At 43.7% G+C, this 15,703-nt stretch overlaps 1 protein-coding gene across 5 annotated transcripts in view; it reads right to left on the bottom strand.

The window, feature by feature from the left end:
• The window catches only part of LOC147611834 (uncharacterized), a 164,028-nt gene that overhangs the window by 64,992 nt on the left and 83,333 nt on the right, over positions 1–15,703 (bottom strand). For 4 of the 5 annotated variants that reach the window (XM_086783681.1, XM_086783682.1, XM_086783683.1 and 1 more), the window contains 6 exons: positions 14,102–14,174; positions 13,178–13,658; positions 1,405–1,725; positions 998–1,204; positions 800–907; positions 612–675 (listed from right to left, as the gene is read on the bottom strand). In XM_086783681.1, the coding sequence (XP_086639807.1) occupies positions 612–675; positions 800–907; positions 998–1,204; positions 1,405–1,725; positions 13,178–13,658; positions 14,102–14,174 (1,254 nt within the window). Of the gene's footprint in view, positions 1–611; positions 676–799; positions 908–997; positions 1,205–1,404; positions 1,726–13,177; positions 13,659–13,755; positions 13,861–14,101; positions 14,175–15,703 lie in introns of those variants that run through there. The other variant, XM_086783685.1, reaches the window with a different exon arrangement.

The raw sequence follows: 15,703 nt of genomic DNA, 5'->3' as shown, positions 1-15,703 counted from the left end.
ACGTGTACATACATACATGGATATATAGACTACATATAAAATACACATATCTATATAAATGTGTGGGCGTGTGTACATACATACATACATTGTATGTGTGTGCAGTACCGGTAGTATATGGTTGCGTCACGAGACTTTGCACTTTCATTCAAATAAAAGTAACAAGAAGATATGTGTGTGTGGGGTACCGGTAGTATATGGTTGCATCACAACTTTCATTCAAATGAAAGTAACAAGAAGAAGGTATGGTTTTTAATACGAAAAGACCCACGTTGTGTGTAGGATTTATCTTACAAGCAAGCATACATCAGATTAGTAATAATTGTCAATGTAAAGGTATAGTTAGAAATTACTAATTAGTTATACCACTGACTAGAAATATCGACTGAATATATAGAGTTGCCCAGGATCAAACCACATATCAGAAGCATCTTTAGAAATGTATATACATACTCACATTTCTGAAGTTGTGCAGCAGCACGTGCAGTACAAGCGTTTCTCAAGATTTCATGAATTGGATTGAATGATCACACATATCTATTGCAAGTGCATCATCTAATCAAGTTTATCACTGACAACACTCTTGGCCGTTAAATTTGTTGAAGAATTACCTTCATTAGAATGTCTATTGGAGCTTGATTTCTGAAGCTCAACATTCAATCTGTAAAGTGAAATCTACATCAAAAATGAAATTTGTTGTAAGGAAGCTTCAAAGATGCCTTAATACACATAGGGAAGAAAGACTACTTCCTTCTTAAGCAACGGAAATCTTTTCTTTAGTAAAGCAGTGGTACTTTACCGAGCCATTTGCATATCCAATAGCTAGGAAACCAGTTATCGAACAGAAGTCTAAGGCAGACACTGAAGATTGTCCCACAGATTGGGGACTCTGAGACTCTCCGTTTTCCTGCAAATACAGTATGTTCGCTTTTTTATCACCAAGTTATTTTAAAGGAAAATATATTTTTCTAGAACAAGACAGGTCAACTTTTAACACCTGACTTTGCAGACTGCAAACTGAACAAATGTGGGTTGACAGATCCCAGAAATGTACAGAACCATTTTCATGGCCTGTTATATATAAATAACACCCTTTAGATTTCGAATCGATCAAAGCTTCTGTTTGATTGCGGCCATACAGGAAGCACTTTCCATTGAGCTCTGCAGATTGATAAGAAAAGTAAGATCCGAAGAATCGAGGCACCTGCCAAAATGAGAAAAGGTGGTTTGCAATAACAAAGACAAAAGATCCATCAATTTGAAACTGTGAAACTACGGGTGTGCTTAAGTGTGACCGTGTGAAAGAGTATGCAAATACTGTTTGACCATTTTCGCAGAAGAACATGATAGTCTGTAGGAAAACTAAAAAATGCATTTACAAATGCTGAAGGAAAAAGAAATTACCTGCATCAAATGATTAGCCACATTTCCATTTCTGTTGAGCAGAATCGTTTTTGTAGTTGTCACTCTCGATTCTAGAAGAGGAAAATCAACTGATACAGGTCTAACAAGCGATGAAAAATTATTATCTACAGAATTTTTGAATGACTGATAGACTTCCTTTACATCATATGCATATAAATTCCCCTGTGATCCAAGAGCCAAAAATACAAATTGGGCTTTTGATGAAGTATGTATAAGCAGACAATCTGCAAAACGTCCAGGCAATGAGAGCTCCACAGAACATTTTGATTTCAACGAGCATGCATCCTTCAAGGATATTACCTACACAGCAAGATTATTGCAAATTCTTCTTCCAATAATACTCTCTCTCTCTCTCTCTCTCTCTCTCTCTCTCTCTCTCTCTCACCCATACAATCGCCAAGGTCCACAGACGGTTTGGAGGAGATTTCCCACCAAATCGTTATTCTGCAGGCTACTACAGCTATCAGTGGGCTGAAGTTTTATCGGCAGATGCATTTTCAGCTTTTGAGGAAGTTGGTTTAGATAACGAACAGGTTTCTCGCTCTCCCATTGATCTCTCTCTCTCTCTCGTCTTCTCAAGTGTGTAGCTATTGGTCGGAAGTGCTGTGTGCGCACGTATAAAGTGTGCAGGCGTGCAAAACTGGAATCTGAAAGTGTGCAGGTTCAAGCCGTGAGCTTTTATATGTATTCATAGTGTGGGTTTTGGTCCCGACAGCAAACTATTGCAGCATTTCAGAGGTTCTATTCCAGTGATTCCAGCTGAATGCATGTATGCATCGTGTGGGCTTCTGAGAAATGGATACTTCATGCAATGTTGATGACCAGGGTGTCTGCCAAACACTGCCTAAAGCACGGCTCATTTTTTGCAAAAGAATGAGGGAAAGTATGCCTTCCCCGGGCTCATCTAGGGCGGGGAAAATGTCTAGAACCAAAGACGATTCTATGTATGAAAAGTGCAGATTATCATCAAGGCGGAATTGAACAACATGCGACTAGATTTGGAGAAGGAAATGTATGAGGCTATGGAAACCCGGAAGAACGACATGTATGCATGCATAAAGAAGGAGTTGCATAAGGAAATACTAACGGAATTGCGGGCTGAGATGTATACGACACTGAAAGGGGAAATCCAGGCCCTTTTGAGAACAGAGTTGAATGTAATGGAAATTGCGTGTATAAAAAAGTTAGTGATGCAATGGCTGAGGTCGAATCCTGGAAAACTAAGATGGAGAAATGCATAATAGATAAAGATGTCGTGATCAAGGAACTCCAAGGAGAACTTTTGGCATGCAAAAATCAGCTAGAAGGGCAAAAGGGGTAGGTAACACCCCAACTTGCTGATGAAATTAAGGAGTTGAAAACACACATTGAGAAAGAGATCCGATCCTTTGCTGAGGTGACAAAGCAAACAAAAGCAGATGTTGAAGAGAATACCAAATGGATTGATGTAGTGAAGAAACACAAGGGTGCGTCACTTGATAAAGTCGAGGTAATGAATGCCACTCTGGAGGAGGAGGCTAAGAGATGTGCCAGGGCCTTACATGTGCGAGTTACTAGATGGAATGAGAAAAGCTCCCCCAAAGAGGATGCAAAAGATCTTGGCACTAAAATGGGAGTATCTGAGCTCCCCATAGTGGATGCTTGGAGAGTGGGCAAGGATGCTACAAAGGCACGGGCATTGATCTTGAAGTTCCCAGACATGGGATCGAAGAGGGCCTTCTTATCAAAAAGGATGGCTCTCAAGGGAGAGAAGATTTATCTGGATGAGGATCTAACACCAACACAAGTAGCACACAGAAAAGAGCATATGCCTCAGGTATATGAAGCACGGAAGGAAGGGAAGTGGGCAGTGTACAGGGACGGTAGGGTGATTATTACATAGCGCCGATCCACATGACGGTGCGTGGCCCATAGGACCCTAAAGATGACAGTATGGAATTGTAACGGATCTCTACGTCTAGATGCAGGATACTTCGAAGCCACATTCAGAGATAGAGACATTGTCTTCTATACGGAGACCCATCAGTGTGCACGGAGTCGCCTCGGGACAGTGCGTGGATATCCATGGGAGTCGGTTTATCGCCCTCACCCACGTACACCAGGTAGTACTAGAGGATCAGGCAAAGTGGCTGTGTTATTTAGAGAGGAGCTTCGGGATATGGTTCATGTAGTACATAGAGACGCAGATGCACAATATATGTGGATTAGAGTTCGCATAGAGAGGCTACAGGACATATATGCTATTTTCCTCCTACCTACTCGAGATATGCCCAGCAGGGTGAGTCACCTTATTTGCCATTGTATGAGGACATCATACGCTTTGCTAACTTGGGAGACATTCTTTTGGTGGGGGACTTCAATGCTCGTACGGACAATGAGCAATCCACACTTTATGACACAGAGGAGCCTTTATATAGAGAGCTTGAAGCGGATGAAGTGGGCACACAGAGGACATCACAGGATATGGGTGAGATCACAGAGTATGGGACACATCTCTTTGGGGAGTGCTCATGGCCCGGTTCGGGTGCTTTGACATGTTGGAATAACAAGAAGGACGCTAGTACAGTGGACTACTTGATGGGATCCCCTACTTTGATGCCAGATATCCAGAGTTTCTATATTTCTGATAGGCCGATTGGGATGGCGGCAGATCATGCATACTTATGCTTCGCAGTGGTATGCAGGAACCAAAGACGGTTATCGCCATTACCTCTCTCTCGCCACCCTAGATACCATTTTACACAAGAGACTGCTGGACTTTATTGCAGTGTAGTCTACGATGGCCTTTTCACTCTTGACCCAGATAGCCCTTTAGAGGAGCTTACGAGAGGCTTTACAGAGGTACTACATACCTCGATAGCATATGCTTTCCCATATACTATAGTTGCCTCTAAGCCCTTGAGCAATACTATTCTGCAGAATAGCTGGTATGATGACGAATGCGAGAGACCCGAGCTCAGCTACAGAGAGATGTCACCCTTGGGGCACGTACACACAGACGCCAGGATGCTCTTCCAACGCTTTGTGCGAAAGAAGAAGCGAGATTACCTCGCGCAGCTCAGGCAGAGTTGTACCAATTATTCTTGAGTCAGGACAGTAAGAGGGCTTGGAAAATGTTCCAGGAGAGGCAACCACCTACCCCGCTCACGGCACCTGAAACTTGGCACGAGTATGCGATGTCCCTATATGATGTACCTGGACAGCCTCCCATTCCGTGCCCACCATCACCTCGACCGGATCATTGCGTTTTCTTCACTTTGCGGATGGTGCTAGATAAGATTGATAGACTACACATAGGGAGGGCACAAGATCGTGAAGGTCTAGCAGCTGAACATTTCTCATATGCACGGGATACTCTGGTACCGATCCTTGTACACATGTTTAATAGAGCTACGTGTGAAGGTTTCCCAGCTAGTTGGACAGATAACAGTATTGTGTCATTGCTTAAGAGCGGGGATCCCATGATGCCCAGTAACTATCGTACGATCATGATTGGCCATTATCTGGCTAAGATATACAGATCCATCTTGAAGCATGAGATGAGCCGGTGGGCAGAGAGGCGGGGACAGAGAGCAACTGGACAGTATAGTTTTAGGAGGGGATACACCACACTGGATCATATACGAGCACGAGGATGAAGGATATATTGTTGTTCTGTGGACTTCCGCAAAGCATTTGATACGGTACCACGTGCCATGCTTATGAGGAGACTACACGATATTGGTGTCCCTGAGGAGATGCAGTGGGGAGTATACACTTTGTATGAGTCAGTGATAGGCAAAGTGCGTGCCCTAGGGGGCTTGTCGGATGCAGTGAATAGTACTATTGGGGTGAAGCAGGGCTGCCCGCTTTCACCATGCTCTTTGGGCTATACATTGATGAGGTCTCAAACTATGTGGATGGATTGGGTGGCCCAGGGGCGAGCCTAGCTGGGTGTTGATACCCATCCTACTATATGCAGATGACATTGTGCTCATCTCAAACACTCCTGAGGGACTACAGAGACACTTGGATGCATTACAGTCTTTTTGTATGGACAAAGATCTCACAGTGATCCTTGGTAAAACCAAGGTTATGACATTTAATACCACACAAGCATGGGTGACTAGAACATAGACGCAGTTTACGTTCAGAGGAGAGCCCGTTGAGTATGTCAGATCCTATGTGTACCTGGGGGTGACCTTCAGAGGGCCGCAGTTTTCTATGAGGGAGGCAGCAGAGGCTAGACTAGCACGAGGATTTGCAACTTTGGGGGCACTTGAGAGAGAGTGCGCAGACATACAGTTTCAGGAGCCACGCACAAAACTATGGCTATTTGACACTCTGATTACATCGACACTTCTCTGTGGAGCGGAGATATGGGGGCCTAGTCTTTTCCATAAGAGGAGGGAGCCATTGGCAGGACAGGACGGACCAGAGAGAGAATATTACGATGGATGGTAGCATATGGAGAGGCCATTAGTGATGATGGTAGCATATGGAGAGGCCATTAGTGATGATGATTGCATGCATGATTCGGAGCAAGTCATCTGTACCTGAGATCATCAGGGCAGGGATGGGGGCTGCCCAGTGGTTACTGAGGCTTTGTTCCGTGGAGTTACTTTTCTCCATAGAATATGGGAGCTCCCTCAGCAGAAATACCCTCGCCTAGCACTCACTTCCTCCAAACAGCTTGCAGATAAGGGAGACACCCAGTGTTGGTATGCCCAGATGCACACATGGCTGGCCTTGCATGGCATGAGTATTGATGCACTCCTGCCTTTTGCTTACAGCCTGGACTGCCCGTTCTTAGATCTCAGCGTTCAAAGCTGAATCGGGTGATCATGATGGACATTGTGAGACTAGATACAGAGAGGACATGGGTCAGGCCCCCGCAGCCGTTGGGCCCACGAAAATGGCACACTACCATAATCATTTTCTACACACCTCTCACATGGTATTCAGAGTGCTATTGGACAGATTCGCACCTCTTCACACCGGCTGAGGATAGAGACAGGTCGATATGAGGGTATATCACTAGAGGACCGCATATGCCAGCTTTGCCATCAGGAGGTGGAGTCTGAGGAACACTATATATGTCGTTGTACTGTCTACTATGAGATCCGAGGGAGGTACCACTGCCTATTCCGTGAAGGCTTTGGACCTTTGCGTCGGATCATGGACTTTGAGGACCAAAGGTGCTTAGAACTCTTCACACTTGAGCTTAGATGCCACAGAGAGAGCCTATTGAGGGACAGGAGGGCAGTGGGACCAGAGCCGCCTAGACAGAGAGCCCTCAGATTTTTTCAGAGCCAGCACTGTAACCCCACCAGCCTCTACTCCCCCATCTACAGGCCTACCTGGCAGACCACCCTCCAGAGGAGTCACCGGACAGAGCCATTGCCATCTGTAGAGCCAAACGCCCACGACCACGAGGATCGCGTCCACGACTCCCTCACCATCGGCAGATTCGAGCCATCATTGCCCGCCACCAGAGGAGTTTACCACGACGATTCATCGGTTCAGCTTTCAGCTCTTAGCTCTCTTAGGATGTTACTATTTTCATTCTTTCTTTCAGATTTGTTATGATGAGACATCATCATCATCAGTTGTACCTTGTTTCGGTCTCATGGGCCATTTCGGCCTAATATATCTTTCTTTCTCTCTCTCTCTCTCTCTCTATAGGCCTACCTGGCAGACCACCCTCCAAAGGAGTCACCCTGGACAGAGCCATTGCCATCTGTAGAACGAGACGCCCACGACCACGAGGATCGCATCCACGACTCCCTCACCCCATCGGCAGATTCGAGCCATCATTGCCCGCCAGCGGAGGAGTTTACTGCAACGATTCAACAGTTCAGCTTTCAGCTCTTAGCTCTCTTAGGATGTTACTATTTCATTCTTTCTTTCAGATTTGTTATGAAGAGACAACATCATCATCAGTTTTACCTTGTTTTGGTCTCATGGGCCATTTCGGCCTTTAGGAGACGTTAATATATCTTTCTTTCTTTCTTTCTACACATACACCAGACAGTGTCTCCGTCAGAGATAGGTAAGAAGTGTGAGTTCTACAGAGATCACTTCCTGAGACTCTCCGAGGATGGATTCTTTGAGATCCCGGGATACATACGGATACACATGTCACATGCCATGCGTATCATGATCGGCCAGCTCAGGGTATCCTCCCACCGCCTCATAGTAGAGACTAGCAGAGCTGAGGATATCCCACATGAGGAGAAGACATGCGCATTATGCATCACAGGAGCAGTAGAGGATGAGGCCCATTATATGCTCAGTTGTCCGGCTTACTATGAGATACGGGGGAGATTCCATTGCCTCTTTCGATAGGGATTCGGACCACTCACACGGGTGATACAGTTTGAGGATCAGAGGTGCTTGGGCATGTACTTGATGGAGCTCAGACGAACAAGGATGTAGTGTTGAGGCAGCATGCTGAGAGACAGCCCCGGCTCCAACAGAACACCTCACAGAGAGCCATCACAGATTTCTTTGTGGTATATACAACCACATCGGAATCTACTGCCCACAACAATTCCTCTACTATGACATCAGAGCCCACCACCCGTACCCACGCTCCAGGAGTTCTTAGTGAGAGACCTTGATCCATTCTGTGAGCCAGATGTCCCCGACCCAAGGCATCACGACCCTCTACCACACAGAGACGGATTCGTGAGGTTCTCCGCCGACATGTCACGCTCCCATCACAAAGGCCTGGCTGAGGCGGGTATCGACATTAGTTGATCATAGCATATCTCACTCTACACAGGATCATCTGTTGATCACATGTACTGTCAGATGTTTTCATTTTACTTTTTCTTTCAGTTTTCCATGGCTCAGTATATCCATGGTACCATTGTATTACTTTTGGTCTCATAGGCCATTGGGGTCTTCCGTAGACGTTAATATAACTCTCTCTCTCTCTCTCTCTCTCTCTCTCTCTCTCTCTCTCTCTTGGAGCAAAGGAAGGTTGGCATGATACAAGTTCATGAGGCATGCAAAGTAGGGAAATGGGTTGTCTATCATGATGGTCAAAGCATCGTAATAGAGCATGCATCCACTCAAATAGCACATGGACGTCAAATGACTATGGCCACATGATAGGGCAAAATCTATGAGACCAAGGATATGCTTCACATAGCCACATCAAATTGCAATGGACATAATGGTCCGACCCAGGTGGCTTTGACCGCCGGACTTAGACAGGGAGAGGTATCATTTTTTACACACAGACTCATCAGAACCCTAAAAGGGGTCTACCTGAGGTATCAGGATATGTATGGCAGTCAATGTATAGAGGACAGTCACCCACCACTAGGGGGTGCAGGGGTCAGGAGGAGTGGCAAGCGTGTTTCAGCCTCACATGCGCAGGATACTCACATTGATCAGACGGGATGAGGAGACCCGTTTCATGTGGATGCGTTTAGCCAGCCAGACCTCGCTTTAGGATGTTGTACACTGCAGTATGCTATTGTACAAGGGGATATCCTGTTGTTCGGTGCCTTTAATGCATGGGCAGCTGGGATGCAGGTTTATATGTATAAATTTCATGCAGACTCTACTATGCTCTTCGAGATGGATCAAAAAAAGACGGGACTGCAGTGGACATCCTAGGATGTAGGACATGTTACTGAGTATGGGAGGCATTTTTTGGGCATGAGAGCCATGATCATATAAAACGGGATGTCCCATTGGTCTACATCTGATAGCCTTACATGCTTTCCATATCAGGGCGGCTATCAGATGTCGACCAATTGTATTGGACTCCCCTGCTCTTATATCATCCACACCCTCATGACCACTTGGGCCAGAATCCAAGAATGTTCAAGGGCTATGGAGAGAAATGAGAGTGGAATTTTCACATCTTTTTCACTCCCACTCATATGGGACCTTGTTGGCAGCAGAAGGTACTAGATTGGTTGATATTTCCACCTTGTTTGGTTTGAAATCTCTCTTGTATATTTTTTTATACATAATAGAAGTCTCTTTTTTGAGTCTCGAATTGGGGGGGGGGATATGGTGAAAGATAAATATCCTATGGGTGGGGATGGGATAGTGAAATCTCAGATATATGATAGAGACTCCATCAAATATCCTGGGAGCACTCCCAAAGCCGTGGAGTGGCGGCAACTAAAGTTAGAGGTGACCAAAGGGGCCAAGTAGCAGTCGACCATGAGAATTTTTAAAAAAACTTAATAAGGTTGAGGCAGTTCGATGACTAGCGATGGTTTGTGAGCATTGTTGACTAGCGGCAGTTCGATGGCGAAGAAGGTCAGGTGGCAGAGGTGCCGAGGAGAAGAGGGCGTGCAGAGATGGCGGGCACAAGTGGACGTAGGCCTTGACGGGCTCTGATACCAAATGTAGATTTAGGGTTTCCTACAGGTGATGCTCTGGAGGATGAAACTCCATCCTTGAGTAGAGAGAGAGAGAGAGAAATGAAATGTAATGAAATGTTATATTAACGTCTTCAAAAGGCCATAATGACCTATGAGACCAAAAAGTTACATCATGGTGGATCTAATACAATGTCTGGATAAAAAACCAGAAAATGGAAAGAAAAATAAAGATGATACTACTGGCACCTAGAAAATGAAACTGGAACTGGAAGGTAAAGAGAGAGAGAGAGAGAGAGAGAGAGAAACATGCTGTAGAGAGTGAAAGAGACAGTTTTGCACGACTCAATAATAAGCTTGATTAGAAGATAATAATGAACCTATACCAAGTGGCATGCACTTATCTTATCCAGATATAAGGGTGTGTTCACACCTAGGCAGTGTTCACACACATACATATGAACAAGGTCACGCACACACACACACACAGGGTGGACACGGACAAATACATAGCCCTTTTGGGGGCGGTTCACACACGAACACAAGTGGGTACACAAACACGGGTACATATAGAAGATGGACACACATATGAGCTCCGAAATACCCAACAGGAGGGAGAGATATCATCTCTTACATAGAGACTCACATGGTCATCGGTGGCATCCTACATGGCAGAGCCCTTGAAGTTGGAGAGTTGACATTCACACGACCCCAAACAGGTGATAGGGGGTCAGGTCCTTCTTGTTGGACCAGCCCTAGATTGTTCCAAAGGTTGGGATTACCTAGTTACTAGAAGCCATGAGAGTAGGGGTAGACGAGGTTTACACGGAGCAATGAAATTGATGTTCTTCCTTCTAGTGTATTAGTGAAAGGTTTGACAAGGACTTGTGGTGGGACTATCACAGGAATGTCTGACAGGTATGCGGTTACCTTGAATAAACAGTGCTGAAAGGTCTCCCGAACATCCCAACATAGATTGGCTTGATAATCAACTCTTCTCACGACAGTTCCACCAGGCATGCCCAAGTTAAGCATACCTATAGATGACTTAATTGTCTAGGTACCCTAAATGAAAACCTTCACGGAAACACTATAGCTTCATGGGGTACCACTATTGGGCGGTATACCCTCAGGAGTCTCACACAGACTAGAGAGATACATAGCTACTTTAGCCCTCTCCACTAGACGTCTACACCCGACAAACCCAAAGAATACAACCAAAGCACCATGAAACACCACTTGGCTGCATGAAAATCAAGACACAGTGCAGCACACGCACATATGACATTTATTCTACTAAATATCCCTGACATGGTGAGACACCAAAGAGATGGTTAACTCGTTGGGGTTGAAGATTTTGGTGAGTACTTAGCTGAATGGCATCTTGCAAGAGAGATGAAAACAATGAACTGCATGTTTGTTGTATAACTCAGCAGCTGCAACATTTCCTTGCTTATACTATACGTGTTCACGAAGAAAATATAGTGTAAGCATTCACGAAGTAAAGATAGTGATGGGAGGGAACATTAAATTGAAGGGACAAGCAATAACGCTGCTGCAACTCGTGGCCAATTTGTATGTGCGATTGGATCCAAAGTGGATCCCGTACTTGACATACCTCTATCAAGAGTTCATTTCTACACTTTGCACACTATGGTGATAATTGAGAAATGAACTTTGCTTTTATTTCTTACCTACAGTACTGAAAAAAAAAGAAATCCAGAGGACATGTTCCTGGAGCTCAAGTGAGCTGAGTTTTAGAGTTGTGTCTCGATGGTCCTTGTGTTGGGGCCATTGAAATGAATGAGGCCTAACAGTGTACAATTGTAAGTCAAGAAGGCTATGGAAAGGTCAAGTAGGCCTCTGATGTTTGTGAAAGGTAAAAGACCTAGAAAGGTCACACGCTTGGTAGTGGTTGTATTGCTAGCCCAAGCTAGATCTTATTTCATTCCTTTATTGGAAAAGTGCGTTGCCTAAAGCATGCCAGCATAAGTTGCAATCAGCAGCATGGTTATATCCCAAAGGAGGATACTTGCACTAGAATGTATCTTCGACATGGAACAAACATACACTTCATTCCTATTATTCAGAAGGGGTGACTTAGACATGTTTAAAGATGGAAATTTGAAGTGCCAAGATACCTTGATGATCAAATGCATAAGTATATGTGTGACGGTTAAGAACTGGGTATAAATGGAACATACAGTTGATTCCTGAAGTGGAGGAGTACACAAGTTGCTAGATGCAACACAATCATGAAAACTTATTGATGCCAAGTGGCATATGTTAGTAACATACAAAGATATATTTTGTTCTTAAACAAGTAGAACCTTGTGAACAAGATTGTCTACGCTTTGAGCAGCAGTATTGTGGATTGGAAGAGTATTCCTAAGATTGCAAGTAGCAATGTAATGCATTTGGTAAAAGCCTCCTGCACTCCTACAAAGCGAGCAGATATATGGGTAGACTCATGAGTCATGTTGATTTTTTTGTGATTATCCAAGTCAATGGGTTGGAAAAAAGTCATCAAGGTGGGTGTAGACTACTAGTGTGATATGCGCATGTGATTTGTACTGTGTGTACATCGTTTGTCGTAAGTGTTGAAAGGAAAGAAGCTGTTAAGGCTCATCATAGACTCTGGAGATATGGAGCTGGCACATAGGAAATAAGATCAAGGTGACAATGTGACAAAAAGATATAATTTGTGACATGTCGTTGAACGTTCTGTGGTTGACAGGAGGACACTAGAGCTGTACCTTACAGCCTTCTGCTGAGTTCATTTATTGAAGAAGATGAATCTTATTAAGGGGGTGAGAATGTAATGACCCTAACTAACTGATGGTTAATTTGGCAAGGATCAAGTGGATCAAGGCCAATAAATTAATGCTATGGGCAAGAATCAATGAATATAGAGCGAAAAGCTCAAGGACAAGTAGTCCAAGGCAATACTATGGCAGCATGGGAGTGTGCATCAACGTTTGCAAGCACCGATGATAACACCACTCCGAGGCAAGTAGCCAAATAAGGCTTGGTTAACAGGCCAAAGCCAAACCGGCTAGAAAGGGCCTATTGATGCGTATACACAGGGGACCAATTAATGGGCGACAGATTAGAGTATGTGATCACCAGTTCACAACCAGGACGCCCCCAAGGTTAGTTGGTATTTAATGGTTGGGTTGTTATTCTTACTCATGCCAAGCTAATTGCTTTTGCTATTCTGGAGCTCCATCTCCAAAGCCTGCATGAGGAGCTCGTTTAGGGTTGCATGCTAGAGATGACAGCTTGGAAGGCTTTGCATGCAGCTTTCAAGAAGGGGTTTGAGAGCTTAGAGGCTTGACATCAAAAAAAAAAATGTGTCAAATATTCTTTTTTTTTTGTGATTTACTATGAACTTTCCCTTACAAATCAGTTCAAACCGGTACCTTGAGCACATTGCGAGCAGACACGTTTTTGCCACCAAGAGCATAAAGGTATCCATTCTTCTCTTGTTTACCTTCATCACTCTCCCACCATCTCAGTATGGCTACACAAACGGCAAATCCCACTTTCAGTTTACACAAAGGAATGGATGAATATTTCACACTATTGTGCTCTGCATCGTCTGCTGAAGCCTTTGATCCGAGTGTTTGTGGAAGAGTCCACAGCCAAATATCTCCATCACTGTAACCAGTTGCAAAAATGGTTCCCTTTGGACAAGACCAACATACACACGTCAGATTTTTAATTTCCTGTCCTTTCTCCTTCACATTGTCCTCTGACAAGTGTTCTTTCATGTTCTCATACTGTTTTCCTGTCCCAACAAAAGTCTCTAGCTGAGATTGTGTGTGAGTACGCACAGCAAGCACCTCACCATCATGGAGTGCCCATAAAATACAAAGTCCATTTGCATAACAAAGCAATACCCTACAGCACAATTCCGTTTCATAGCTATTAGATGTATATCACCTTATAATTTTCCAACAACAAAAAAAAATAAAAAATAAAAAAAATCAATACTTGCATCTTTTATCCGGTTCATCAGATCTTATAATTAGCTGATAGTGTCGTGAGAGAATTCAGTGGCTAAGAATATACAAATCCAGCAGAGGTGTTGAAATGCGTCAATTTATAGGATAAAGGGCTTTTATTATTTCTAGAGAGTTTGATGAATGAATATATGGAGAGTTCACATATGTAAAAGGATACTTAAGATTGCTATGCATATTCCAACCTATATGTCTTACATTTTTGGCCACGTAACAAGATCATATGTATGACAAGGTGTAGTTGAACCAACTGAATGCTGTAAAGGGAATCAAATGGATGTAAAATCTAGATAATTTTATTATAAGATCTCATTGATCTACCTTTCATGCTCTGCACTTGGCTGAGGTAAAACTTCAATAACTGAATTTTTATCATAGCTTTCAGCAAAATCACCTGTGGAAAACTTCCATCCTTCTTGATCAGAAAGGACCCACTACACATGTGCTTTTACTAGCATTTGATGTTATGAAACATAGATATGTAACAAGAAAGGTTCATTTTTTAGAAATAACCACTCTTATCAATAAATAATTTCTTTTTTTCCTTTTTCCTTTTTTTCAAAAGGAGACTTCTATTAAGTATGAAAAAGACATACAACAATCACAGCTATAAGCCGGAAAAGAATAGAATCACCCCAATATGTAAGGTGATTTCAACCACTGAGGAGCATCATGATGCCATGAAAGACCTGTGGGACTAGAGGAAAAGAAAATGCCATGGTCCCACTCCTACATAAATATTATGCGCTTTGCCTGTGCAGAACGAGAGGACCCCTAAATACAAGCCAAAGTAGCCATAAGAGTATGGATGATATCACTCCATATAGTACTAATGCACTGAGACCCAAAAATATGGACACCCTCAATAGCCTCCGTGCATCTAGCTCTCCAGATCTGCCATGCTGTAATATTGGCAACAATCTCCCAACTGGTGTCAATCCTCTGTAAATAATTTTGCCTTCCATTTTTTTATAACATCATCAAAGAATGGCCCAACGATAGCACAAAGGATGTCCACCCTCTTCTGGTTTTTTATTTCAAAAAAGGAATTTCTCTACAAAATTTTGCGGGTAGGTACTGGACAAAGACCTTCGTGCTGTAGCCACAAACATTGCCTCCTGCTCATAGCCCCAGGTACTTGACCAAGACCTTTGTAGCCTTCCTTTTACCATAGGCAAAAATCGTGCCTCCTGCTCATACGTATAGCAACAAGGACCTTCAAATCATTGACAGACTTGTCCCAAAACCAACCTGTGCACAATCAGCCACTGAATTTATGCACTCATGCAAGGGTTGGTGACCTTAGTGAGTGTGAAGTTTGAACTCATGAAAGAGTTGGTGACTCTATTCAATGAGTATGTGAACTCATGGAAGGGTTGGTGACCCCAGTGAGTTAACTGAACTCATGCAAGGGCAGTTGCTCTAGTGAGTACAGTATTTGGATCCAGCATGGGTGGTGTCCATGGTTGCGACTGTTCTGGTGTACGAGATGGCAAGTTGGGAAATTTAATCCAAATCATTGCGCACAAGCATTTGCCTTTGAAATACACTTCCATATGTGACTCCTGGCCATTTCCCTGTGAATGTCCACAGGCATCGAGGACACCTGGACACCTCGTGGACGCGTCTCTGCACACCTATTTGGGACCAAGGCGGTGATTTTATGTGTTTTGCAGGTGGTAAGTGTGCACACTCAACCTTATTTAGTTATTATTTCCTTTGTCTACTAAAGTTTATAGTTGCAGGTTCATTCATACTCATTAAAGTTATGGCGGACAAACATATAAATTATAAGGAAGTTCACATCAGGCTAGACTTTATTAATGAACCAGGACTAGTTATGAGTGTTGGGCACCCATGCACTAGAACAAAAGCCCACGAGTTGCTAAAAGTGGCTGAGGAGTTATTTTTACACACCACGAG

The sequence above is a fragment of the Cibotium barometz genome, chromosome 46 (genome assembly GCF_041138505.1).
Source record: "Cibotium barometz isolate CiBa-2024 chromosome 46, ASM4113850v1, whole genome shotgun sequence".
NCBI lineage: Eukaryota > Viridiplantae > Streptophyta > Polypodiopsida > Cyatheales > Cibotiaceae > Cibotium > Cibotium barometz.
The sequence above is the reverse complement of the archived record's forward strand: the minus strand, read 5'-3'. Positions and strand labels throughout refer to the sequence as shown.